This window comes from Otolemur garnettii, unplaced genomic scaffold (assembly GCF_000181295.1).
Source record: "Otolemur garnettii isolate 467f Iridium unplaced genomic scaffold, OtoGar3 scaffold00057, whole genome shotgun sequence".
Classification (NCBI taxonomy): domain Eukaryota; kingdom Metazoa; phylum Chordata; class Mammalia; order Primates; family Galagidae; genus Otolemur; species Otolemur garnettii.
Genome location: NW_003852452.1, coordinates 1,663,707 through 1,690,805, shown reverse-complemented (window position 1 = coordinate 1,690,805; position 27,099 = coordinate 1,663,707). Strand labels below are relative to the sequence as shown.

The 27,099-nt window shown below is 37.7% G+C and overlaps 1 protein-coding gene across 1 annotated transcript in view; it reads left to right on the top strand.

Moving 5' to 3' along the window:
* GYS2 (glycogen synthase 2) overlaps positions 1-27,099 on the top strand; it is a 57,514-nt gene that overhangs the window by 10,913 nt on the left and 19,502 nt on the right. Inside the window, exons 2-11 of the mRNA XM_003792450.3 lie at positions 3,821-4,002; positions 5,952-6,143; positions 8,743-8,925; positions 13,804-13,948; positions 19,658-19,775; positions 19,966-20,086; positions 22,426-22,532; positions 23,166-23,225; positions 23,693-23,771; positions 25,151-25,264. Coding sequence (XP_003792498.1) covers positions 3,821-4,002; positions 5,952-6,143; positions 8,743-8,925; positions 13,804-13,948; positions 19,658-19,775; positions 19,966-20,086; positions 22,426-22,532; positions 23,166-23,225; positions 23,693-23,771; positions 25,151-25,264 — 1,301 coding nt within the window. The remainder of the gene's footprint in view (positions 1-3,820; positions 4,003-5,951; positions 6,144-8,742; positions 8,926-13,803; positions 13,949-19,657; positions 19,776-19,965; positions 20,087-22,425; positions 22,533-23,165; positions 23,226-23,692; positions 23,772-25,150; positions 25,265-27,099) is intronic.

Below are 27,099 nucleotides of genomic sequence, written 5' to 3'. Positions count from 1 at the left end.
CAGCAGTTCTCAACCTGTGGGTCGCGACCCCTTTGGGGGTCTCCCGTATATCAGATGTTTACATTACAATTCATAACAGTAGCAAAATTACAGTTATGAAGTAGAATGAAAATAATTTTATGATTGGGGGGTCACCACAACATGAGGAACTGTATTAAAGGGTCACAGCATTAGGAAGGTTGAGAACCACTGCACTAAAGGATGTACTTTCATCACAGGTGGTAGCTGCAAGTGGGGTAGTAGCTGTCCTCCACTTGTAAATGCACCATGGCCCTGATGCTGGAGCAGTAGGGTCTCTACCAATGGTTTGCACTCTGGCAGTGGCGGCAGCAGCCAACAGCAGTGCTCACCTGTGAGCAGGGGATATCAGGGGGGCTCCAGGGATGTGGAGATGCCAAGGCTTTTGGACCCCAAGGCAGGATGCAGTCTAAAGGTGGTTGAGCTCTCAAAATGGCTCCTTGCTGTAGCAGCTTAGGACTCAGAGGGTGTGTAGGATACATTGTGAACTCCCTCTTGGAAGCAGTCCCTTTGCATGATCTCCAGATGGACTGCTATGTTAGTGCCTGGGAGGGTGACTAGAATTACAGTAGCAAATGCATCATGGGAATGTAAACCCCTGGGGGTCTTTTATTTGCTCTTGTCCTGCATTGAAGAACCATTCTGGGGTCCCAGCTAATTCCAACCAGGCAGGTTTTCTTGCTTCATTTTCATTTACTGCCTTAGGTATTTTCTGCCACTTGACTGTTGAAGTCCAGGGTCATAAGCATGCATATTCACCTTTTGGTTCTTTTCTATGGAGGAGGCAAGTACCCACAAAATGAAATGCCTCCCCTTGTAATTTTTTGATTTTGTTTTTATTTTGATAGACTGAAGGAACATAACCATAGTATTCATAAACACTCTCAGGTAACTTAGAGGACTATCCATATCAAGGTTAGTGGGGTGAAGGTCTCAGTTGGGGTAAATAAGTAGCCAATTAATTAAATATGCTTATCATTTCATTTCAATTCCTAAATTTAATTATTTGTTTCTTCAAATAAATAATTTCTCTTTCCCCTTTTCATCCTAAAATTTGCATTTACTCAACTGTATTTGAATTTGAAACATGTAATCTAACACACAAGGATGTTCTAAGATCTCTAGTTAAGATGCATAGTTACAAATAAAAGAGTTTTTGAAAATAAAAATGTAAACGTGGCCTTTAATCATTGTGTACCATCAGAACCCTAACACATATTTCTGCTGATAAAATAAAGGTGAAGGAAATAAGTCTACAGAAGAAAACAAATATTTGAAAATTGTGATTTTTGTGGATGGTGGGTTTCGAATAAAGCTTTTATATACATATTTAAATATGTTGCTAAGATGTGACTGACATACTTGAAACAAAAGTTCTTGTAGTTGCATGTTGTTTCTCTAAAAGAAATTATTTTAATGTTTCATAAAATTTTTCAGAATATAGGGGAAGTTAGGTGTAGTTATGCTGTCATTAAATTCTATAGACTTAGATTAATAGTTGAATGGTCAAGGCAGTGCCTGTGGCTCCTGTGGCTCAAAGAAATAGGGCACCAGCCCTGTATGCCAGAGGTGGTAGGTTCAAACCCAGCCTCTGGCCAAAAACTGCAAAAAAAAAAAAAAAATAGTTGAATGGTCAAGTGAATTGCATCTGTTCTGGCCTAACCTAGAAGCTTCTACTGCCAAACTTTGCTTATCCTCCTCACGTGCTCTAAGCTATCCTAATCACCTGCCATCTGACCTATGATTTGATAATGTCCTTATGAGCAGACTGTACTCAAATGACAGTTTAAACTTTTTTGTTGGTGCAGTCAAAAAAATCTTTCCTTAAGATGAAGTTCTTAAGGACAATGTGTAGTCTTGTATGAAAATTGCTTACATGTAATACTAATATTTACATTCTGAGAGTTGCATTAGCTCTTCTCTTTTATAAGTTAATGAATCCTATTGGTATTATGTAATAGTATCAACACTTGTCTATGGTGTCTCGTTTCTCAAAAGGCAATTTCCCAAGAAGTATATTTTGAATGGCTCATGCTTAAAGATGGTACTTTCACCTTTGGTTGTGACGATCAGTAAGATTTATTATTTAAAATTTAAGATATTGAAATAAAAAATATAGGGGATATAGTAGCTATCAAAACCTATGTCACGATGAATTGAAATACCTTTCAAAAAATACCAGTGAAAAATGAAAAGAAACTTCTTTTTCAATATATAAGCACTGAATTCATTCTTTGCAATTGATTCGAAGATTGGTGCCAGAATCTTCTTGGCTCTAAGATTTCACATGGGACTTCTTGAGTCATGCTCTTCCCTATGGTTTATTGACAAAGTATTGCTCAAAAAATTGATTCAGACTACTTTTACATTTTCCTATGCAATTATTCCTTAGCTCTGGCTCAGAAAATATTCTGCCTATGATATTGAAAAGCTTCTTCTGCTTGCCCATCTCTATTCCTTCCACTAGATTACTGAGTTTCAAACTAGATTCGTCGGACACCTATTACCCTGCCTTTGCACACTCTGTTCCCAACTTAGGGCCTTCCTCCAATTGTTACCCCTGCCTAAGAAATTCTTCCCTGTGACATTTGTTTGCTTAATTTCTTCCTTCTTTTTAACTACCCCTTTATAATATGTGATATTTTATTTTCCCTTTTCCCTCCAAGCCAAATGTTATTTTATCCCTATGCAAAAGATAAGCCAATTGAGCTTTGCAATCATTATGTAAAGCAATTAGTCCAATCTAAGTTGTTTCTAATTTTTTGCCATTATAATACTTTAGTAAACATCCCTATATATATACATTTGGGCACTCTTTTTATCTTTCCCCCAGGACAATTTTCTAGATATGGCCTTGCTGGAACAAAGGGTATGTCTATTTTCCAAGAGTATACATATTTTCTGATTTTATGTTTTAATAGTGGTAGCAGCATTGCTAGAGGGAAAATGAAACAATGACTCTAGGAAGTGAGAAATACTGTATGAATATGACAAATTTGTATTTATGTCATTGGATTTGACATTGGGGTTGGACCAAGCATCTTCCATCAAAATCTATAAGCTCTTTCCTCTTGTCTAAAGGTACCTTGCTTAGTACCTTAGAGGAAGAATGGCTCTTTTGCTTGTTCACGATTGCAAGCCATAGCAGCTGTTACTTGTTGATACCTTAGCTCTTTCTTGGACCACTGTAGGACAAGAGGTAAAAGGTTGCTACATGTGCTGAGAACATGTACCATCACAATGGCTATTTGTCCTAACTTTGACACTTCAAAGTGAATAAAGCTTTAAGCCAAGTACTCCTTTATCCTAACTGCCCCTTCAGATTTCTTGTAATAGTTGCACCTCTCTGATGCTGCTAGTCTGCTATTCTCTCGCATGCACCTGGAAGGGGCTTTCAAGTATGCCCAGAATTAAAACAAATAGTAACCATATATTAGTGTCCCTCAGCAACATGTTAAGCACTATTCTTTATGAAGTTGCATAAACCCTTATGCTTGGTAGATCTTAAGTGGTGACTTAAATAGAAAAACTAGCTGGACATTGTGGCAGTCACCTGTAGTCCCAGCTACTTGGGAGGCTGAGGCAAGAGGATCACTTGAGCCCAAGAGTTGAGAGCTGTGAACTGTGATGCCATGACACTCTACCCAGGGCAACAGAAGAGACTCTTGTCTTAAGAAAACAAAAAATACATTAATTAATTAAAAAAAGAAACAACCCTGAGAACTCATTTTCATCCCTTCATCACTTAAATGAATCACTTTCTGGAATGAATGATAACAAAACCTTTTTTTCTTTTTAACAGTTGGAGGCATCTATACTGTGATTCAGACAAAAGCCAAAACAACAGCAGATGAATGGGGAGACAATTATTTTCTGATAGGTCCATATTTTGAGCATAATATGAAGACTCAAGTGGAACAGTGTGAACCTGTAAATGATGCTGTCAAAAGAGCAGTGGACACAATGAATAAGCATGGCTGCCAGGTAAAGGAACTGACTTAACGTTCACTCGGCAATGCTCAGTAAACTGTTACAAGAAAATAGACCACAATTTACACAAACTCACAAGAGATCTTCCACCTACTTAGGGAAGAAGAACAGGTTTGTGAGAAAGATGTGACCTTGATTTTAAGTAGATTGTATTTGAGACACCTTGTGAAAACCAAGGAGAAACATCAAATGGTTTGAAGCTCAGGAGGCTACAGAGTAGACATGCTTTGAGGGATGCTATTTGTACATAAATTTTAGTCGAAGTCATTGGTGTTGATAACACTATTCAATGGTAATTTATAGACCAAAAGCAAAAATTTGAGCCAAACCTTGAGGAAATGTCTATATGTTAAAGTACCTACATTAAAAGAGCAGAGAGAGGGTAGAAGGGAGGGGGTTTGGGGGTCTCTGTGTGTGATACACCTTGTGGGGGTGTATCAGTTTGTAGTGCATCTCGGTTTGTAGTTTCAACATTTCTGCATGACCTTAGCTCACTGTATCATGTGGCATATATTAGGCAGTCAGTAAATATTATATAACAATATTACATATTATTAATAGTATACAACTATGAATGAGTCAATGGCTTTTGCAAAGAGAAAACAATGGAAAAGTTGTTTGGGACTGAAGGAATGACATGATAAACACTAAATTACAATGGAAGCAACTGACGTATAATGAGGGTCTTTCAAGGTTGGCCAAGGAATGGATGGTAGAGAAATATCATGGCACATACCTGAGTCCCATGAGAGGAAATGGCAATTAATTTGGGTGTCCAAATTCTGCAAAATTCAGTATTGGGTGAAATCATAAGTGTCAATATGTAAATGAAGTAAACACATTTGGTTTTCTAGGCAGGCCTAGATAGCACCAGGAGAGAGCTCTTAGCTTCTGTTGAGTTCCACAGAGGATTTAAAATGGTTTATTAGGTTGCATGTCATGTACTAAGGGAATGAACATAAAATAAAAATTAAGACAAAAGGAAAAAGTCAATTACTACAAAAATATAAAGACCAAAAGGGAAATTAAAATTTGGATATGCAAATGACTATACACCCCCAATTGGAAAAAATGTGAGATACCTCATGCACTAAAATTTGACAAGATAAAACGTTTAGGAATCTAAATTGATTTGAAGAAGATAATAGAATTAGGCTTTGAGTTGCTAGATTAAAGAAATAATGTATTGTAGGCAACATGTTTAGTTAAGAATTCTGGTAGTAACAAACATTTTAGGTCATTTCATACTACAGGAGTAGTAAGATAAATCATACCCATTTGTCTATAGAAACAGCTTCTTTTCTAGCAGGAAATATTGCAATTCCTGTTGCATAAAAGAAATTAAGTGGCACTGTAGAAGTTATATACCAAAACTGAGGTTGTTAAAGATACAGAGCATTTCAGGACTCTGTCATAAACACAGAGACCGTAGTTCAACCCTACATCCATGAGCTCAGAGTCACAGAAGGGCTTTTTGTGTGTGTATGTGTACATGTGATTAAGTCTTGTTTATTTGAGAAGTAGAAATAGTGGAACTGGGAAGGAATGATGAAAACAAGGCAGAATTCCCCAGGTCTGATATGGGCTCTGTCTGTGTGACCACCGCCAGCTCAGGAGCCCCTATCAGCCTATTCCTATGAGGAAAGCATGGAAGGACAATCTGATCAGAGATTATAGAAGAACAGAGATCATATAATCTACACACATTGTTTTGAAATGGCCACATTTAATGAAGAGCAAGCATTTGGAGATTCTAAATGAATGGATGTTTGTCCATTCCAGCTTCAGACTCAAAGAGCAGATGTTAGGTGTTTTCACTACTCTTATATAGAAAAGAGTATACCTTTGAGTTCTACATGAAGTTTATATAGTGTAAGCTCACTTAGTTTCCTCTCCTGCAATACTTAATATTAGCACATGGCTATGTGTTCTTTACATGACAGGTGCATTTTGGAAGATGGCTGATCGAAGGGAGTCCTTACGTGGTGCTTTTTGACATAGGCTATTCAGCTTGGAACCTGGACAGGTGGAAGGGTGACCTGTGGGAAGCATGTGGTGTCGGCATTCCTTATCATGACCGAGAAGCCAATGATATGCTGATATTTGGATCTTTAACCGCCTGGTTCTTGAAAGAGGTACGGTTTACTGTATAGTGAAACAACAGAGGAGAATCACAGCTGTGCTCCATGCCCAGCCATGGTCCCCTAATCTGGGGATTAAGCAGATGCCATTATTGCTTGTCCTAATACATTTTAAAGGAATCTGAGGGCATGATCCACATTCCTCAAACTAAAAACCAGCCTTTGGAACAGACCAATAATGCTACTTAATACTATGTACCTCATGTCAGATTTAAATGTAACGTATCAGATTTAGATGATATTCAATATAAGCAAGAAAAAAAATTGTAAACGTCATATACTATGTACATGATGGTTGTACTATTTACAACCCAATGATATGGCCTGCTGCATAGATGATATTCAATATAAGCAAAAAAAAAGAGATTGTAAGCATCATATACTATGTACACGAATTTTAAAATCTTAGGAGTAGCAAACAGCTTGAAATATCCTGTTTTGTTTATGCATAAGTACTTGTGCAACCCCAGAGGGTTTTACATGTGTTTGTTGTTTGCTGAGGGCAGTTATTGAGGAATTCTTAGGAGGGGAATACATTACAGATGTGAAAAAGCAAGAGCATTAAAAACCAGTCCTTGTCAAATGAGCCACACCTGCACTCCCTAACTCCTCAAAGCATGGCAGTCGGATTTCTTTGCATCCCTGCACTACCTCAGAAGGATTATATGTAAGCCCCAAAACCAGATGGTGAAGGAAGAGCATCCCTAGCATGGTAGGGGTGTGGTCTAAGGAAAATTACATACGCATATGATGGGATGTGTTTCCCTTAACCAGTCTCTCCTACTGATGAAATCATGTTCCACTCGCCATGCAAGGCTGCCTTTTGTACATTAGATACTTTCCCCCCATTCTTGAGAGCAGTATATAAACAACTGCAGGCCCACAGGAAAGAAAAAGCTCAAGTATAGTCTAAGGGGAGGAGGAAGGAGAAGTGAGGGGGAGGAGGGAGGGTCACTGGTGGGATCTCACCTAAGGTGTACAATGTGAAGGTATCCAGTACACCCCTGGGTGAACAGCTCCACTGCAACTTGAACTTTACTTTAGAAATGAAAACATGTAACCTAAACATTTGAACTCTCATATTAATCTGAAATTTGAAAAAAAGAAAAAGCTGCCTTGAAGTGAAGGAGAGGGAAGACAGGCAGCCCTACTGCTTTATTTTGGTAGTGACAGTACAGGACAACAAGGGTGAAAGTGTTATCACACTTCGCATACACTCAGTGCGCAGAATCAGGTCTAACGGCAGATACACAGTCTTGTTTTAGCAGCAGCCAGTGGAACCAACTCTTCCTCTTCAAACTGCCTCCCTGATGAGCCCCTGCCCCAAGGCTGAGGCCGACCCCCAAGTGATGTGTCTGTGTCTGTGTGTCTGTGTGTGCTGTCATCCTTACAGGGAAATAGAGGGGAGGGAAGCAAGAAAGTGAGAGTCCCAGTTTTCTCTAAAATAAAGCAATTTCCCCCAAATGGAGGTTTTCTTTAGTTCATATGGCAAATAGAGATATGGAAAAAAATCCAATATTATTTCACAAGCCCTGTTTCTGCTGTCACTCTGTGCAGCTGTTAACAGCTGTTGAGTGTTGCTGCTGGATGATTATGAGGAACTTGCTGAAAATCAGGTACTTCGAAGTTCAAAGAACTTAGCCTAAGTCAGTGTTTCTCAAAGAGAATTTCCTTGGCCAAGTATTAGTAGAACAACCTGCAAATGTATAGATATGCAAATTATTACCCTCCGCTTAGAATATTGAATTAGATTATCTGGGCATAGATATCAGTGTGGAACAAGCTGAAAAGTGACACTGATAGTCACTTGTTCTACCCCAAGTCAGCTGAAAAGCTTGTTCTACACTGAGAGTGTAGAGTACACACACAATATGAGAGTACACACACTGTGATAGCCACAGCCTTTAGTTAACTCTGCAAACTTCCCAGTTCTCTTCCCAGCCTTCTTGACTTCAAGTGTTTGACTACTCTCTTCATTAAGGACATGAACAGCTTGTAAGGGGAATGGAGTGTGAACCTTACTTTTCTGTGAGAATGAAACAAGCTAATTAAGGAGAAGAGACCCCAGTCCCACCTGGTGTGCCAGTGTGTTACTAAGTTGTTGTTTGATACCAAACAAGTTATTAGCCAAATTTTCGCTAGTTTATATCCTTAAAAAATTCTTTTGGCTTCAAAGATGGATTTAAGAGGGAGTCATTCATTACTTATTTAAAATGAAGCCTGTAATGGGTAGTCATAATTGAGTCCACTTTTCAGTGAAATCTACAAAAATATTATAGTTTGCTATTATTCATTCATCCACTTAATAAATATTTATCAGTTGCTTACTTTGCATTTGTTCCGTTTATTAATATTAGTAGCTCATTAATGTTAGTTTAATTTGTTATTAAAACTAGTATTTACTTTTCTGTGGATACAAAAATAAATCCGATCCATTACTGGGAGGTTTGACATAAAGAAGTATAGGCTTTGTGAACATACTAGTGAATCCTATAAAAACACCCTTTAAATTGCAATAAAAGTTATGGACCATGTGGGCATGATCTTCCTCAAGCTCCATCAATAATTTTCTGTGTGCTTTTTTCTGATGTAGGTGACAGATCATGCTGATGGTAAACATGTCATCGCCCAATTCCATGAATGGCAGGCTGGCACGGGACTGATCCTTTCTCGAGCTCGGAAGCTTCCTATAGCCACGATATTTACAACCCACGCCACCCTACTTGGGCGGTATCTCTGTGCAGCAAATATTGATTTCTATAACCATCTTGATAAGGTAAATAGTCCTTCCTCTTCTCCTCTCATCCATCCACTCTTCTTTCACATCACTGAAGCTGAAGGGTAAGTATTGATCTCTGTGTTTCATCTGCCAACCAGATGGCAGAAATGTCCTTTTAGCTAATCAATATTCATGACAAAGCTTCCCCTGAAGTGACAGCTCATACAGTTTGTTCATAACTTTGTTCAGACTGTAATAGATTATGAGAGGCCTGATTTTTGTCCTACTTTGGAGCAATGGATCCAGAAAGGTGTGGTAGGAGTCAGACTGTGGACACAGGACTGGGGTCTTGTTCTACCCTAAGGCTTGGGAAACAGATTGAAGACCCTGGATTCACACACATCTCTGAGTGGCAGGGAGAAAGCAGAGATTCTAAGTATACAAACTTGCACTATGAGCCTTACTTCCTCTATCCTCCAAGTGAACAATTGACTATAAGCCACATTATAGGTTCATAGGCCAGATTTTTCCTGTAATTCTGCAATACATAAATGGAGTTTTTTGGGGGGAGGGCAGATGAAGTAAGGCAAAAATTATTGGAAACAGGGATGTGGGTCTTGATGACTGAACAGTTTGCTCATTTTCAGAGACTCCTATTTTAACACCCCCCAAATCATTCAGTTTTAATTTCTTTCTTCTATTTCCTGTAAGTTAAATCAGATTAATAAAAGTATGTCTTTTACATCCTCCTGTCAACAATATTAACAGAGCATTTGGGTATCATATTCAAGGGTTTCGAGATTTGGTATCTATTATTAACAATCAAATTGATTTAACATTTTAGGTTTCACTTTCACTATCAGGAAAGTTAGGAAGTTGGAGAATTGATTTCTGAAGACTTTGTCAGTTTAGAAAGTTTTAGGATTCTATGAAACAGAATATATGTGTGTATGTGTTTGTGCATGTGTTCATATAATATTCACATAATGGTTCTGGAAAGTTACCACACTATCTCTTTTATCGCTTCCAAATTGGATAAGTGTGAGAAAGTTCTTACTGAAAAACTTTAACATTTTGCAAAACAGTGAATGATCCTAATGAGGGCCTCCCTATGCAACAGTCAGCCTATCCTAAAGGTCAAATGATAATGTAAAGAGCACATTTAAAATAAAGACACCAAGGATTCAGAAAGCTGGAAGGTCAGGGAAATTTCCCAATGTCGTATGGTGATTGTAGACTAATAAGGGAAAACCAGTGATCTGTGATGAGGTCAACAACCGTGTTTCCTGGAGAGAAATAGACTGATTTCTGTCAAAGAGAAAATATTAGAATAAAGAATATTTCACTTCAGAATACTTAAGAATTTTATACAGTAAGAATTAATTTACAAAAACTAATATACATTGAATACTCATTTGTTTTAAGGAACAAATACAGTACAGCATATAGTTATATATTATAACCTTATACTTTTGTTAAAATATTTGTATTTATATAAACCTGTCTTCAAATATGTTTATGTATCTCCCAAATTTAAAACCCCTCATGGATTGAGATATGTAAGCTTAGTCAGACCTAATGCATCTTTCTAGTAAAGTCTTTTTCCCAGCAGAGTGACTGGTAGACAGCAAGTAGGTTTTGAGTTAAATTCATAATCATTTTTCACAACAAAAGTCCTCATAATCACACAAGGTTTAGTTACATAAAAACACCAAATGATATACAGGAAACATAAGTTCAACATGAGGAATGAGTCAGAACTTAATCTCTGATTCAGAACTGAGGATCCATTTCAATGAGTTCTGACTCAGACAAATAAAAATAGGGTAAACACAAGAACAAAAATAAAAGTGTTAAACTTTGATTTAAAAAGTTATAAAAGCAGAAAAATTAGAACATTTTACTCAAATAACAATTGTGACCTGAAAACGCACTTTACTATCTAATCCTTAAGAACCCTGATGCTGATTTAAATTCTTAGTAAAATTCATTGGCTAGAATAGCATTTCAAGCATTTTCAGCCAGCATATGAATTTTCTGAGACCCTCTAAGACAGTGGTTCTCAACCTGTGGCTCACGACCCCTTTGTAACAATGAAAATACATCCTGCATATCAGATATTTACATTAAGATTCATAACAGTAGCAAAATTATAGTTATGAAGTAGCAATGAAAATAATTTTGTGGTTGGGGGTCACCACAACATGAGGAACTGTATGAAAGGGTCGTGGCATTAGGAGGCGTTAGGAAGGTTGAGAACCACTGCCTAAGGAGATATTGCCAAACTCATTCTTTTAGCCATTGGCTAATTACCTCCTTGACTATAATGGCTAAATAACTAACTTTTATTTTAGGGCCTTTGGTTTTCTTATGTCTTTACCTCTTTTTTCTTAATGGCAAGAGAATTTCATGGATGGAGAACTGAGGAAAGTGTCACCTGGTATTAGAAAATGGGGAAAGGAAGACAATTATGTAATATATTTTAACTTTTTCCTCTGACCAAGTTTCTATCCAATCAAGTCCAATTATAGGGTTACCCTCCTTTGTTGCTGGACTGTGATTTCCTGGTTAACATATTTGCCTCATTCTTTGTTCTTTAATTCAAAACACTAGATACACAAAAATGCAAGGACGTAAGACTCATTTTCAAAAGAATCAGGTCCAGATATGTCCTAGACCGATGGTCCTCAGCCTTTATGGCACCAGACACTGGTTTCATGGAAGGTAATTTATCCATGGGTCGGTCAGGGAGTGGGGTCAGTTTGGAGATAATTCAAGTGCATTCCATCTCCACCTCTGATCATCAGGCATTAGATTCTCATACAGAGTGTACAATCTAGATCCTTTGCATGCACAGTGTACAGTGGGGTTCATACTCCTATGAGAATGTCATGCTGCCACTGATCGGACAGAAGCTCAAGCAGAGATGAGCAATAGGGAGAGGCTGTAAATGCAGATGAAGCTTCTCTTGCTTGCCCGCCCCTCACCTCTTGCTGTGTGGCCCACTTCCTAACAAGCTATGCAGACTGGTCCCGGGGTCCACAGCCCAGGCGTTGGGGACCACAGTCCTAAACGATGTAATTATCAGACAGAGATTTTAATGTATGATCTTAAATATGGGGAAAGGCTGGTAATGTGTGAAACAGGGTTTCTGTAAAGCCACAAATATGGCCACCTAAAAGATAAAGCAGAAGGGTGTGCACATCTCTGACCTCACCCAGACCTCTCTTGGGCTTGCTAGGCTCCTGCCATCCCCATCCTGTATTTTTGCACACTCCAGTTTATTCACTTATAAAGCCTATCTTCCCTTCTCTAAATGTCCAAATGCTAAATGTTGCCTCATCTGTGAAATATTCTATTGTTCTCTAACAACAACACAGTAGTAATAACAGCTAAAGTTATTGAGCACTTTCCACTTGCCAGGCACTGTGCTACGCATTTGACAATGTGCTGTCATTTGAAATTCATAAAAACTCAGTGAGATGGAAAATATTTCATACTTCTTTCTAGAGATATTTTTTCTTGACTACTTTTCTCTTACCTGTTCTTTACCACACCTCTAAAGACAGCCTTTCAGAGAGGTTTTCTGTCCTATGCAGGATAAAAGCTACATCCCTAGTCTCATGGTCAAAGCCCTTGGTAATCTGGCCCATTATTTCTTGCCAGCCTCTGTCTCTTACATTCTACACCCAGTAACGGCAGTCACATCATATGTCCTCCTCTCTTCTGCACGTGCCATAATACTTTATGTACTTATTCTTTAGGGAAACTAATATTTCAGCTCCAAATAATTTTTGCCAAGTTACACTTTTATGTCTTAGTCTAAATGCTGTTTTATTCACTGAACCAAGTTGGAGATACAAAGGTGAATACCTCATCATGGTCCTTGAACGTGAAAATACTACATTTGAGAGGTGATACTGATAACATGAACATGTATACAATAAGTTGGAAAATTAACTTCGAAAACTCATCATAGAAAAAGAGTTATTCTCAGGTATTTAATACGAATGTGATCTTGGACAAGTTTCTTGACATCTAAAAGATTCATTTTCTCTCTCTATAAAATGAAGACAAAGTATATGTCTTATTGGTTTATGAGGATTAAATATGATATTATGCTTAAAAGAGTCCCTGAAATATAGTATTCAAGAGGTACTACTAATAATCTTTCTTATAAAAAGTGCCCTGCTGATATAATGCCAGAAATCTTATATACTATTTTTCTAAGATACTACCAGCTTTACATGCAGCAATGTGAGATTTAACATTCAACAACTAAGCAAAGTGGCAAAAGCCCACTGCAGTCACCAGTTATTAAGTGATTATTGGAGATTTGACTTGTATTTAAGATCATACATACATCAGGATAATAATGATCACACAATCTAACACTATAGCTAATTAGAGTAACCATACACCCTGCCATTATAAAATAAAATGAGTTATATAACCATAGACAAGCATTTGTTTTTTTCTCTTTCTCAGGTTCCCTTTTAGTGAATTAAGAATGGTAATAATTATCCTTATTTTCAATGTCAAGTTTAATGTCAGCTCTGATTCATTGTTTATGGGAAAAATATGATACGGTCTTTGGGAAATAGAATTAGCTTGATATTTCTAAGATGTGGGATAAGTAAAAGTATAATTAAAATGCCAAAATCAAAGAAATGTATCTGATTACAGCAAAGTAGAAACATCATTTACTTAGGGAGTTAAAATGTTGTTTAGAAGAATAAATTAAGTGAACAATGCCTTTTAAAGCATAAGCAGTTATGTATTTGGCAATGGGTTTAATAAAAATTTATCACTACTTTTTTGTGGTCATAAAATTTTACAAAGCCTTGAGGAAAGGTGATTGTGAGATTTGTGATTTCATTTGGCTTATGTAGAAGGACCAGTGTAAGCCAATGTATATTTGTTTGTTTTTAACAGTTTAACATAGACAAAGAGGCTGGGGAAAGGCAGATTTACCACCGGTACTGCATGGAGCGGGCCTCTGTTCACTGTGCTCATGTGTTCACCACAGTTTCTGAAATAACAGCAATAGAGGCAGAACATATGCTGAAGAGAAAGCCTGGTAATTATTATCCCTGAATCTGTCAACTGTCTTTCAGTGCCAAATGACTTTAAAGTATAAGGATTTTATTTTTCAGCTATTAAAGCAGTAGCTAGGGAAGAATTGTATTCACTATTTTCTGCCAGACCTTTACATATATGTTAATTCTCAATCTCAGTAGGTTTGCAGTGAAACCAACGCTGAGGTATACCTGGAACAAAGTAAGTGTTTAATCTGTGCTTGTTGAATAAATGAGCTAAGCTTAAAATGCCCCAGGTGTGAATTGGGTTGTCCTAGTAACCTGGTATGTGTAAGCAAGCTGAGTTGACTCTTCTTTAAGAAAACGAAAATCAGGAAAATATCAGAAATTTGTGTGAGCCGACCCCAGTCCTGCCTTTTGTACATTGCCTTTTGGGGCATGTTTGATAGAAACCTGTTGTTTTACCTCTCCCAGGCTGCCTGTCCCTAAACCCAACCAGAGTTCTCAAAGCAAAGAAGCATGCTCAGAAAACATGACCCTACCCCCTGGCCACAGATGATTGGTTCAGGGGTAGACACCTGACATAAACTGGACCAATCAAAATGCTCCCCTTCAAATGAGTTTCTGAATGCACTTTCATATAATGGGACCTCAGCTTTGAAGCTGTCAACAGCATCATTTTTCTATCCTGTTGCACTTGAGGCAAAGAAAGTTAAATTGCAGTAAAGTTCTGTAAGAAGCAGAAACCGTCTGAGAGAGATTCTTTACAGAGGTCCTCCACAGTGATTCTGACCACATTTTAAAGTCATTCTTGAGGCCCAGCTAAATCTTTGCCATGAGACACTGCAGCATTCTATTAATGAATTCCTCATTATTATACTTGAGTCAGTGTTCATAGGTTTCTGTTAGTTGCAACCAAATAGTCCTTGCTTAATTCTTCTGTCTTGTCCCTAGTATACAGGTTGAATATTTAAAGGAGATATTTCAAAGTGCTAGATTTATAAAAACAAAACAAAACAGAACAAGAATCCAAGAAACTTAAGTGATGGCAGTGCTAAGATCCTATGGTATTGTTTTCTGTTCTTTCCAAGGATTCTCTTGCCTCTTATAGGAATTTATCCATCAATATGCTCACTTCTCTCTCGGGTCTTCCTTTTCTCCTAACCACAATATCTTTTTCTAAGCTAACAAGATTGATTTATTTTTTCTACTCTAAAATGAAAATTTCTCATAAGGGTGCTACCTTGTCAAATGTCTATATATATAGTCACTTTCCTCCTGCTGCCAACTATCTTGGAGAGTAGACCACAGTTGGTACATCCACCTACTCAATCGTCCCCTCCAGCACTGGCCTGGAATTGCTTTCCTCAATCACCAAATTCAGCATTCTCTGCTTTTATTAATGTTCCTTAACTTTACCCTAGCATTTAAAGGTGGTGAACACCTCTCTCCCTTACTTTTCATGGCACTGAACAATCTGAGTTCTCTCCAACATGATTCTTCTCTGGTGCCTCTACTAGTGTTTTTACTTCTTTTGGTCCTGAAAGTAGGTATTCTCAGAGATTATATTCTGAGTCCTGCTTTCCCTATATAGTATTTTCTTAAAGTTTTGTCTTCTTAGGGATACACCTGCAGAGTAGTGGTGAAAAATGATTTTTCTGTGGAATAGATGGTACTAGCTGTGTGACACTGTAAAAGTTATTTCAGTGCTCTGTGAGCATTATGAGGACAATAATCCTATCTCTCTTATCTAGAATGCTTGCAATGATTCAAAGAGATAATACAAGGAAAACACTCAGCTCAGTTCCTGATCCTTTGTAAAGGGAATGTCAGCAATTATTTGTGTGGATCACTGACTCGTCTGTATTACTGGCTACCCACAATCGAGCTTCACCTTGAAGTTCTACCACACTATAAACACAACTATCTGGTCCACTTCAGAGCAGGGGTAGAATCATGTAGTGGCTTGATGGAAATTGTGAAATCTCTGAACATTTTGTGGCTCAACAAGGTCAATGGACTTTTAGTAGATCATTAAACATATAAACTTTTTCAAGAGCATTTGGCCGGGGACAGGCAGCAGCATGTAGCATAACTATCACTTTGTAGTCTCTAGTTTTTCATGAAGTTCTTCCCGGTTAAAAGAATAAACCACAACCACAATGCTGAGGGCACAGCTTATAGCAAGAGGCAAGTGTTGATTGGACCAAAAACTTTCATAGGACCAGATATTTTTAAAAATATCACTACATACTAATTTACAAAGGTCTACTTATTACTGTATGCCTTTACCATAAATTTGACTCAGAATAATTTTTGATATTGAAAAGAGTGATATTTTATGTAAAACATTACAGAGAAGGCAATATAATGAATTTACTTACTACAAATACACAGGCGAATGCAGTGTATACCATATGTTCTTTATTTTTCTTTTTGTCATTTGGTCTTTGATACAATCAACGTGTAGTTTGGCAATTGTTGATTTTTGAACCCATGCTAATACCTTAATATGAACTTTTGCTACTACTATAGTCTAGTCAGTGTTTTTCCTTTATGTTGGTGTTGCTTAGCCATCAGAAAGGTAGATAACACTGAGGTCTTCTACTATGAGGGAATAGCAAGAGGTTAGTAATCATTGTTGCTTCAGGGAGAGGAAGAAATTAGGGAACACAAGTGGAAGGGAGACCATTCAAGGTACATATTTTGAATTTTTGAAATTTAAATGATGTGACTATATGGCTTGAGCAAACTGATTCTACTTACATATGCTAATTAATTTTACTAATTAATAAAATTCAATTTAGAGCAATACCAACTACAAAGTTGAATGTATCACAAATTAAAAATATCCTTACTAGTATAGTAAAGATTGAGAGGGTACTTTTTTTTTTTTTTTTTAGACAGAGCCTCAAGCTGAGCCCCTGGGTAGAGTGCCCTGGCTTCATTGCTCACAGCAATCTCCAACTCCTGGGCTCAAGCGAGTCTCCTGCCTCAGTCTCCTAAGTAGCTGGGATTACAGGTGCCCGCCACAATGCCCAGCTATCTTTTGGTTGCAGCCATCATTGTTATTTGGTGGGCCCGGGCTGCATTCAAACCCTCCACCTTAGGTGTATGTGGCTGGCGCCTTAGCGGCTTGAGCCACAGGCGCTGAGCCGAGAGAATACTTTTAAATACAATTTGTGATGATTAAATTCTATGTAAATATTTTCATTCTAGAAGAAAGCTAAAACTAAAATTGTATAACTATGTTAAGAGTACATATCTATCAATGATGTGTGGAAACATGTTTTAAAACTTCTTTCTTTTTTCATTTTTGTTTTATTTTAAAGACAGAGTCTCAAGCTGTCATCCTGGGTAGAGTACCATGGCATCATAGCTCACAGCAACCTCTAACTCTTGAGCTCAAGTGATCCTCTTGCCTTCGTTTTTCTATTTTTAGTAGAGACAGGTCTCACTTTTGCAGTGGTTGGTCTTGAATTCATGAGCTCAATTATTTACCCATCTCGGTTTCCCAGAGTGTTAGGATTACAAGAACGAGCTACCATACCTAGCCTAAAACTTATTTCTTAAGCCATGTAGACCGTAGTGTGCTAGAACCAGCTCAAACTGGCTTGTAAGACCTAATTGTTAAGATTCAGGAATTTCATCAGCTAGTTGTTAGATACAGCCATTATTAAAAATTGAATGATATAAACTTACAATTAAATAACTGTATAAATAGCCAAAAGACATCACTTCTAATTGCAGCAGGACTTCTGTAAGTTGCCCACCCAAGGGACTGTACCAAACTGGTCAACACATGGAGATGGTCAACAAAGAAACTAGGCCTACTGTACCAATACATAACATGTGGTGCTCATACAGTCATGAAAATTAGATCAACTTAGGGAAGTGCTCAGTGTAGGGAGGTGGTCAACTATGGAGGTTCTGCTGTATATCATGTACAGTAGAAGTACTGTACTGGTGTGCTACACATCACTTCCCCACTCTGCCTTCACATTGGTAGCTTGAAGTCAGTGATGAAGAGGGTATTTACACCATGGAAATAGGCAAGTGCTGTAAATGAAGTCCATCTCTCTCTCTCTCTTCCATGGAGTGCTGTTGGTTAAATTTTACCAGCATATCACTGCATTTAGGCCTGTGTGAGATTATTATTCACTATAAATATGGTTCTTAGAAGATTTCATTGACCTCTTTTAGGCTAATAAACTTGGATAATTATTTTTGGGACACAGATCTTTTATTCTTAATTGTTAGTGAAATAATTTATAAAATTCCAAAGGATTTGAAGCCATTATATGCTGGTATCCACAAACATCTTTGCCTTTTATGTCTTTCAGATGAGCTGTATTAACTGTAGATAAAGGTGGAGACTTCAGAGTCAGGCTGCCTTGTTTCTAAATCCAACCTCTGTAGCTTTGTAGTTACTTGATGTTGGGCTTAACTTACTGTAGGCCAGTTTCTTCATCTGTAAAGTAGGGACAAATAAAAGAAATTACCTTCTAGGGTTTCTTGAAAATTAACTTTTTTCAGAAACAATAGAGTCTGGCACAAAATAAGCCCCATTCAAATGGTATAAAAAGATAAACATGGTGGCCCATACCTGTAATCCTAGCACCCTAGGAGGCCAAGGCAGCAGGATCACCTGAGCTCAGGAGTTCCAAAACAGCCTGAGCAAGAGCGAGACCCTGTTTTTACTAAAAATAGTAAAACTAGATGGGCATCATGGCGGTGTGTATAGTCCCAGCTACTTGGGAGGCTGAGACAGGAGTATCACTTGTGCCCAGTAGTTTGAGGTTGCTGTGAGCGAGGCTGATGTCATGGCACACTAGCCTGGGCAACAGAGTGAGACTCTGTCTCCAAAAATAAAAATAAATAATAAAAAGAGTCTTCACAATCATGGGACATGCTTATACTTCTGGTTTAATTCTTCACTACAAAATCTCTGTTGCCATATGCTAAATTTATTGACAGATCTTCTTTCTTCTTGCTTTTATTTTTTACTGCTAATAATGTGATAACCAATGTATTTAACTCAGTAGTTTTCATCCTTTGCCCCAAATAGTTACTTTCATTTTTGTCACACACTGATATTCAGAGAACCAAGAATGTCTTCTTGCCTCAGCAATGAAATGTTCTGGGAAAAAATGAATCAATTGTATTAGAAATAAGAAATAGATGTTAGAAAAAGGGGGGCTGCCTTTCCTATATTCCAAGTGCACAGATTTCCCAGATAATTGTGGAAAAGAAGGTGCAGGAAGTGGTTTAGTACAGGGGACACAGCAAATGGGGCAGACTTCATGGATTCTGCTTCCCCTCATCAGCTGTGTGTTTGTGAACAGACTCCTTAACAACTCTGTGCCTCAGTTTCCACCTCTGAAAATGCAGATAAGAGTACCTATTCCATTGACTTCTCTTGGTCCTTGCAAGATTTAAATGAGTTACCTTGGAAAGCCATTAGATCAGTACCAGTGCACAGAGGGCAATCAATTAGTGAAAACTACACAAATTATTGTTATTGTTAGTGATTAGACTGTTTCATTGTACCAGTCACTCATTGTTATTTTGGTCAAGTACTCCAAATTTTCTAGTTCAATCAAATGACTGGATTTTGAAGTTTAATGAATTTTAAATTCCATGGTAGTCAGAAACATCTAACTTTATAAATTTGAAATACTTTTTTTTTTCTACAATGGTGCTCTTCTGCCAAAGAAAGCTTTCATGATTATTTTGTTTTGCTTTTCCAGATGTCATCACTCCAAATGGCTTGAATGTTAAAAAATTTTCAGCAGTGCATGAATTTCAAAATCTACATGCCATGTACAAGGCTAGGATCCAAGATTTTGTTCGGGGTCATTTCTATGGGTATGTTTTTTCAATTTTTTTTTAATTAGCATGCAATTTTAGGGATCTTTTGATTTTAGGGTAGAGAGAAAGCAGGATTATCAAAGTAGGTGTTTACCTTATCCAGCCCCCTTTTTATTTTAACAAAATTCATGCGCATATCTTGTGGCTGTTGCTTTACTTTATTTGCAACTGTTTTGTTTTGTTTTAGTCATCTGGACTTTGATCTTGAAAAGACTTTGTTCCTTTTCATTGCTGGGAGGTATGAGTTTTCAAACAAAGGTGCTGACATCTTCCTAGAATCCTTATCCAGACTAAACTTCCTGCTGCGGGTAAGTGAGCTCTTAGCCAGTTCTAGGATGTGACACAGTACTTGTGTAGGGAGGACTTTCTTCTGTGGGACATGAAGAACTTTCTGGTTTCTTAAATCGCTTTCAAGAGAATATGTGACTTTGAAGACTTAAAATGCTAATTCTTCTAAAAATGCTTTCTTTCAGTTTCCATGTGTGAGTTATCGTATTGTTTCTTTTGTTGTCAAGAGTATGTTTTTTTAAGAAACCATCAAGTTTATCTAACAACTTGTGTTAGGTTGTATAAAGTTATTAGAATATCCCTTTTCCTCCACATAAGTCTGTGCTCTATTGGAAAATAAATGCGAAATTGAGCAAATGGAGAGCAAAGTAGCACTTTAAAAAAGAAAAAAAAAAAACAGTGGAGCTGTGGCTTGGATGTATGACACCAGGTGCCCTAGTCCTGAACCCTGGGGTTACACTTAGTCATCTAATCACAGGCAGGTCACGCCGTCACCAGGCTCCCCCACCTGCCGCAGGCCTGCAGAGTAACCTGTGCCACGTGGCTGGCAGCCACTCACAGCAGCACTAAGTACAGAACAGGACAGACACATGCAGACTCTGTTCCCCCAACTCCCAGCCATGCCTCCTCTCCGAGAGTCTGTTAAACTAGGAATGTCCCACACGTGAAAGCATGAAGGAGTGAAAGGAAGCTCTTACTTTTCCAACATGTGGAATCCTTTTTTGCTCATGTAGGTGGGACTTAAAATGTGAATGCATTCCCAACTAACCCATCAATAAAACATGGCAAAGGAATAATAGAAAATGGTACCATATCACAGCTATTGATTGAAGTTATTGGTTTATATTCTAATCCTATTACATAAAAATGTAGAATAATAAATAATAATAGGAAAATATTCATAGGAGATTAGAATTTCAACCTTACTGAGATACTATGATAACCTAACTTTCCTGGGCTCTGTACTACTCTTTAGTCAAATCTTTATCTTGGACATAGATTTATCTTTATCTTAAAGCAGACATTGTACCAAGTAGGCTAAAAGATTGCTAAAAACACATTCACAAGGAAGCAGTAAATTAATAAAAACCCAAGTCTATAAATAAGAACTGAAAGCCAAAAAGATTATTCTGGAATAATCTTATTTTGTTTTTTAATGGATATATGCATTCAGTCAACCGATTTATAAAGAGAGTCACAACTATATCAAACATTTATCACGTTTAGGGACATTACTAATAAATCGATTCATATAATTATTAAACATTCACTTTAATTTTAGTTGTGAAGAAAAAAAAACAATTGTTATTATACTAGACATCAAAGATAACCACAATACTTGGAGAAGTTAATAGAAAGCATTCTCTTTCTATACAGTGCATTTAGTCTTTGATAGCACATTGGCTATTCCTGGGGGGAGTTTCCTGTTCTGTGACTTGCACTGATTTCCTCAATAGAATGTCAGGCCCTGGAGGGCAGAAGCCTTGAACAAGATGGTAAGGGGCCCCAGAGTCAGGAAATAGTCTGTCATTTACAGAATACACGAACATTCATATGTTCATGTTTTAAATGAGTTTATACTTTCATCTTCACAGCTGATTAATATGCTATTTCTTTCTGAGACATTCTAGGCCAATACTTGTGGGAAGAGGAAAAGAAAACATTGATTTCAGAGTAAAAAATACAGCAGTATGTCTCAGCTTTGCCACTAACCTATGATAGAGCTCAAAGTTCTTACCTTGACATTAATAAAAGGAGGAAAGCGAGAGCTATCATACACAGTTATTATGAGGACTACATTAAAGTGTGCATTTAAAACACCCAGCACAGAGCCGCCTTCCCCCCAAAGTATTGAGAATATGCTTGTTCCCTTATTACTAAAAGCCAAACTGCAGCATCATAATAATCAAGACATTAACAGAGAAATGGAAATGATCTATTTGCGCAAATCAATGTGAGTAAGCTAAAAATAATTTTAAAAGAACAAACCAAACCTAAACCCTTATTGAATTTCCAATCTGAAATTTTAAAGAACTCATTTTTCCCTTGTAACATTAGCTTTCATTTAAGTAGTAATAGTTTTTTAACCACAGAGAAGCATATTACATATTTTAGATGATCCATCAAAATATTTTATGTCTGAATTTGCCAACTGTTAATGGACAAATGTTTATTGAAATCCAGATCCAAATCAAAATATCTGAAAAAGTCTTGGGAATAATTTCTCCATGAATCGTAAATAGATTGTCTTAATCTAATGATATCTTAAAACACAGTTTGTCAAAGTTTAAGGTCCATGTGTTACAGGGTTTTTTTATTTTTGATATTGACTTTGTTGTGTTTTCTCCTCCCTCATCAGATGCATAAAAGTGATGTCACGGTGGTGGTGTTTTTCATCATGCCTGCCAAGACAAATAATTTCAACGTGGAAACGCTGAAAGGACAGGCAGTGCGAAAGCAGCTATGGTAATCGAACATCCTGAGAATGTTCTCAAGTGATAAGTGTAAATGGATTTTTTCAAAGTGCACAACCTCTGTTGTATATATTTTTTCTTTACGATTATTATAGTATAAATACTACTTGGCTGTCAACTCCTTGTGCTACCATGTTAGACTGTGTAATGTCTGTAACATGATAGATGTTATGTGAACTTGGAGATGAGCTACCTTCTGAGGAAATCTTTAAAGATAAGTCAAAAACCTTTTAAACTTTCTAGTGTTGAAATTTAAAAGCATATGCCAAAGTAAAGAGATTGGCCCAATGATCCCCTGCATACTCTCAGCTCAGATTCAGCGATTAGCAGCTAAGTTCCGTCCTGTTACATCTATACCCCTGTCTACTCCCCCTCCTGCTCTCTAACCTACACCTATTATTATCAAGAAAAAAAGGTAAAGCTCTTTGGGCTGTTCAGAGTGTTCTGTTGAAAGCTCTGGAGACTTGAACCAAGCCAAATTGGCAAATACTTAAATAATAGAAGCAGCTGTAAAAGAGAGACCTGTGATTTCAAAGAATGTTGGCAAAGCAACAGCATTGTCCTCGCAAATCAAAGTGAAAAGTTGTGATATTGTTTAAATTGTAGATCTTTCCATTCTGAACAGGGACACTGTCCATTCTGTGAAGGAAAAGTTTGGGAAAAAACTCTACGATGCATTATTAAGGTAGGTGCTTGAAATAAACTTAACACTTCAAACATTTAAGGCTTCACTATTCAAACTTGACCGTTCCAACACTATGTTGTAAACTCAGACACTGTAATGTATATTTTGTTCCAATATAAAGGAATTACTAGCCTTTGAAGATGTGTTAAGTCATGTGAGCAGTATTTTATTACTCATTTGACAAAACTTGTAAACAGCTTATAGAAATGAGGACACATTTATATCTGCAGGAAGTTTCTAATTCAGCAGGGAACTCATTAAGGGGTCATGTGTCATCCTGGAGCCAAGGAAGATTTCATGAGACTTTATTTTAAAATATATATTGATGTAATATATATTTAATATGTGTTTATTTATTAAAGCATTATTAAAATAAGTAAAATATATAACTTATGTTTAATGCTCAGGAAGCACTGCCTTAGTGCCAGATGGTTTTGTTTTTATTATTAATATTGTTTTCCCCACAGAGGTGAAATTCCTGACTTGAACAGTATTTTGGATCGAGATGACCTAACAATTATGAAAAGAGCCATCTTTTCAACACAGGTAATAAGGAAATAAGTGCCTCCCATTTCTGATAATTGTTAAAATCAACCTAAATCAATATTTCAATTCATTAAAATGTGCTACTTTGGAACATTTTTAGACCTAAGAACTAGAAAAAACAGTTTCACATAGTAAAATTATGAGTTTGTATTTTTTCATGAATGATTTTAAGGGCTTCTTTTAAAAATCTCATGAAACTGGCTCGACGCCTATGGCTCAAGTGGCTAAGGCGCCAGCCACATACACCTAAGGTGGCAGGTTCGAATCCAGCCCAGGCCCGCCAAAACAACAATGACGACTGCAGCCAAAATGTAGCTGGGCATTGTGGCGGGCACCTGTGGTCCCAGCTACTTTGGAAGCTGAGGCAGGAGACTCTCTTGAGCCCAGGAGTTGTAGGTTACTGTGAGCTGTGATGCCATGGTACTCTACCCAGGGGGACAGCTTGAGGCTCTGTCTCAAAAAAAAAAAAAACAAAAAAAACTCATGAAACAGCAAGAGGTGAAAGCTATGTTAATTAGTAGGATGTAAGCACTCCAATTTGTACAAATAATCAACACATTGAATCCCACAAAGGCATAAATGTATTCATGACCTATGTATATATGACTTAAAAAAATCGTCATAAATACTTCCATAATTATAGAATTTGAATCTCAACAGAGGAAATGTGAATGTGTGTCTGTCAAGTAATATTACTGCATAAAAGGTAAAACAAATTTGTTAGGCTTACACCAAAACTCTTGTTTCAACAGTGAGGTATCAGAGGGGGGCACAATGGCTCACGCCTGTAACCTGAGGACTCTGAGAAGCTGAGACCAGTGGGTTGCTTGAGGTCAGGAGTTTGGGACCAGCTTCAGCGAGAGCAAAACCCTGTATCTACTAAAAATAGAAAAATTAACCAAGCATTGTGGCAGGTAGCTGTAGTCTCAATTACTTGAGAGGCTGAGGCAGGAGGATTGCTTGAGCCCAAGAGTCTGAGGTTGCTGTGAGCAAGGCTGACACAACAGTGCGACTGTCTCAAAAAAAAAAAGTATCAGGTACTGGAGGATATCCCTGCTAAAAGAAACTTGTAAAATTTATCTGGAGTCAGGATTTCAGGACACCCTTATATTCCAGATAAATTTGAGAAGTAGTCATGAAATCCAAGCCTTTCATATAGTGGCTGCAGGTCACAAACAAACGCTTCACATAGTCACAGTAGGGGAAGGAAATTCTCCAACCCATTATCTTGAAACACACAAAACTTAGTCATCAGTCCTGTCATCTCAAAACACTGAAGGCGTAAAGCTTGGGTGAAATGTCAAGCAAGGACCTGTTGTTGCAATTAGTCACACTTATTAATTCCTTCTGCGACTGACATTTCCTTCCCTCTCATACAGCGACAGTCACTGCCCCCTGTGACCACTCATAACATGATTGATGACTCCACGGATCCCATCCTCAGCACCATTAGACGGATCGGACTTTTCAACAACCGTGCCGACAGAGTCAAGGTAGAGCTAATTGTGTCTGGTGGGCGCTTCAACATTATATAGAATGTATTTTAGAGAATTTATTAGAAGGCTCCCTTCATTGTTGTGACATCTTCCAGAAATATTTTAGATATTTCTAGGAAAAAATTAATCCAGATTCTTCTCTTGGGTAATTAGAGAATAATGGATATTTTTGCTATCATTCTTGAGACTGTGCTAGGTTCTCAATCTGTCCCACAGTCTTGGTAAACTTATCCTATCTATTTACTCTCTCTTGTATTACAGATTTCTCTCCTAACACTAGTTCCTTTTCTTGCTACCTATAAATATTCCTTAAATTTCCCCACTCTGGAAAACAAATAAACTTTGCCTTAACCTTGTTCTTGCTGGGTATTTTTAAATGTTTTTCCTTTCCCACTCTTCTCTGCAAAACTTCCTAGATGAAAAACAGACTATTTTTAAATTTGTTCCTCATGTCTCCTTCGCTCCTTGGCGTAGGCATGAGTGGATGTAGTAGAGGGAGACACATTATGCACCTGCTGCGGTGGCCCGGTGAGAGATGATGAGGGTCCTCTACAAAGGCCACTGCAGAGGTGCCAGAGTGGACAGAGCAATAAGAGAGAGAGTTGCATGTGGAAAAGTTCATACTTAGTGATCAGTGGACACTGGGAGTCAGAAAGTAGGAGTAGTCAAAGTAATAGCTTTCTAGTGTGAATGTTTAACCAATTATTTCTGTAATAACTAAGGAAAATCTTTAGCAGAATCTGGTTTTGCGGGTCATGTTATAAATTCAGTTTTAATGGTCTGAGTTTGAGTTCCCTGTGAAATACCCTTCTTGAAATGTTTAATAGGCACTTAAGAAAACACAGGTTTAGGGCTTACAAGGCGACCGTGAAAGAAGGCATTGGGGAATGGGCAGTAGTGGAGACCAGTGAATGATGACCTGATACCCCCAAACCAGACTGAATGAGTCACAGAAACTGTCGTCCCGAGGGAACTTCATGATATAAGAGGAGTTTAGAGGAAGGAAAGTCAAACTCAGGGAGACAAAGAAAGAGCAAAGAATAAAAAGAGAAAAATATCTCAGAAATAAGGCAGGATAAATATTCATAATGGTACAAAGAACACATGATACAGTATTAAATACACCAGCAATTTATAAACTGTTCTATCCTGTCAACCTATTTATTTCAAATGCATGTACACATATGCTCTCATACACTGTCTTGTGTAATAGAATTATGAGCACTTTTTTATTTTCTGCTTTGTGTTTCTGTGTATCTGAAATTTCTATACCTAACACAGCTCCTGTGGTAAGTAAGCTATATCCCTCAAAATGCAGGAATGTATCTATCAAGGGTGCACCATCCCTCACAGTTTTTAGTAGGATTAGATCCAGAGAGACTTGTGCCCCACAGCAGAGTATGCCAGCACTGACTTAGCTCCATTCTGATACAGTTTACCCTTTTCCTTCTTAATTTTTGTCTTTTAGAAAGGTAAGAGTAGAGGCTCTTGTTTCTTTCCCTACAGACTTCTGTTTTTCTCAGAAACTTTATGTCATACTTATATCCAGATCTGTAGATCTGTCCCTGAGGATACGTCTGATGCCCGGCACATGTTATATACAATAAAAATACAGATGGAAGGGAGGGTTGGGAGAGGGTGAAGAAAAAGAGAGATGGGTCATGAGGCTGAAAATGGTTGCTGCTTCTCTTGGTTGCTCTTGGGAAAACAGAGGCTGGAAGGCCCCTTGAAATTGGGAGCTCTGGCTCAGCACCTGTGGCTCAAGTGGCTAAGGTGCCAGCCACATACACCTAAGGTGGAGGGTTCGAATCCAGCCCGGGCCCACCAAACAA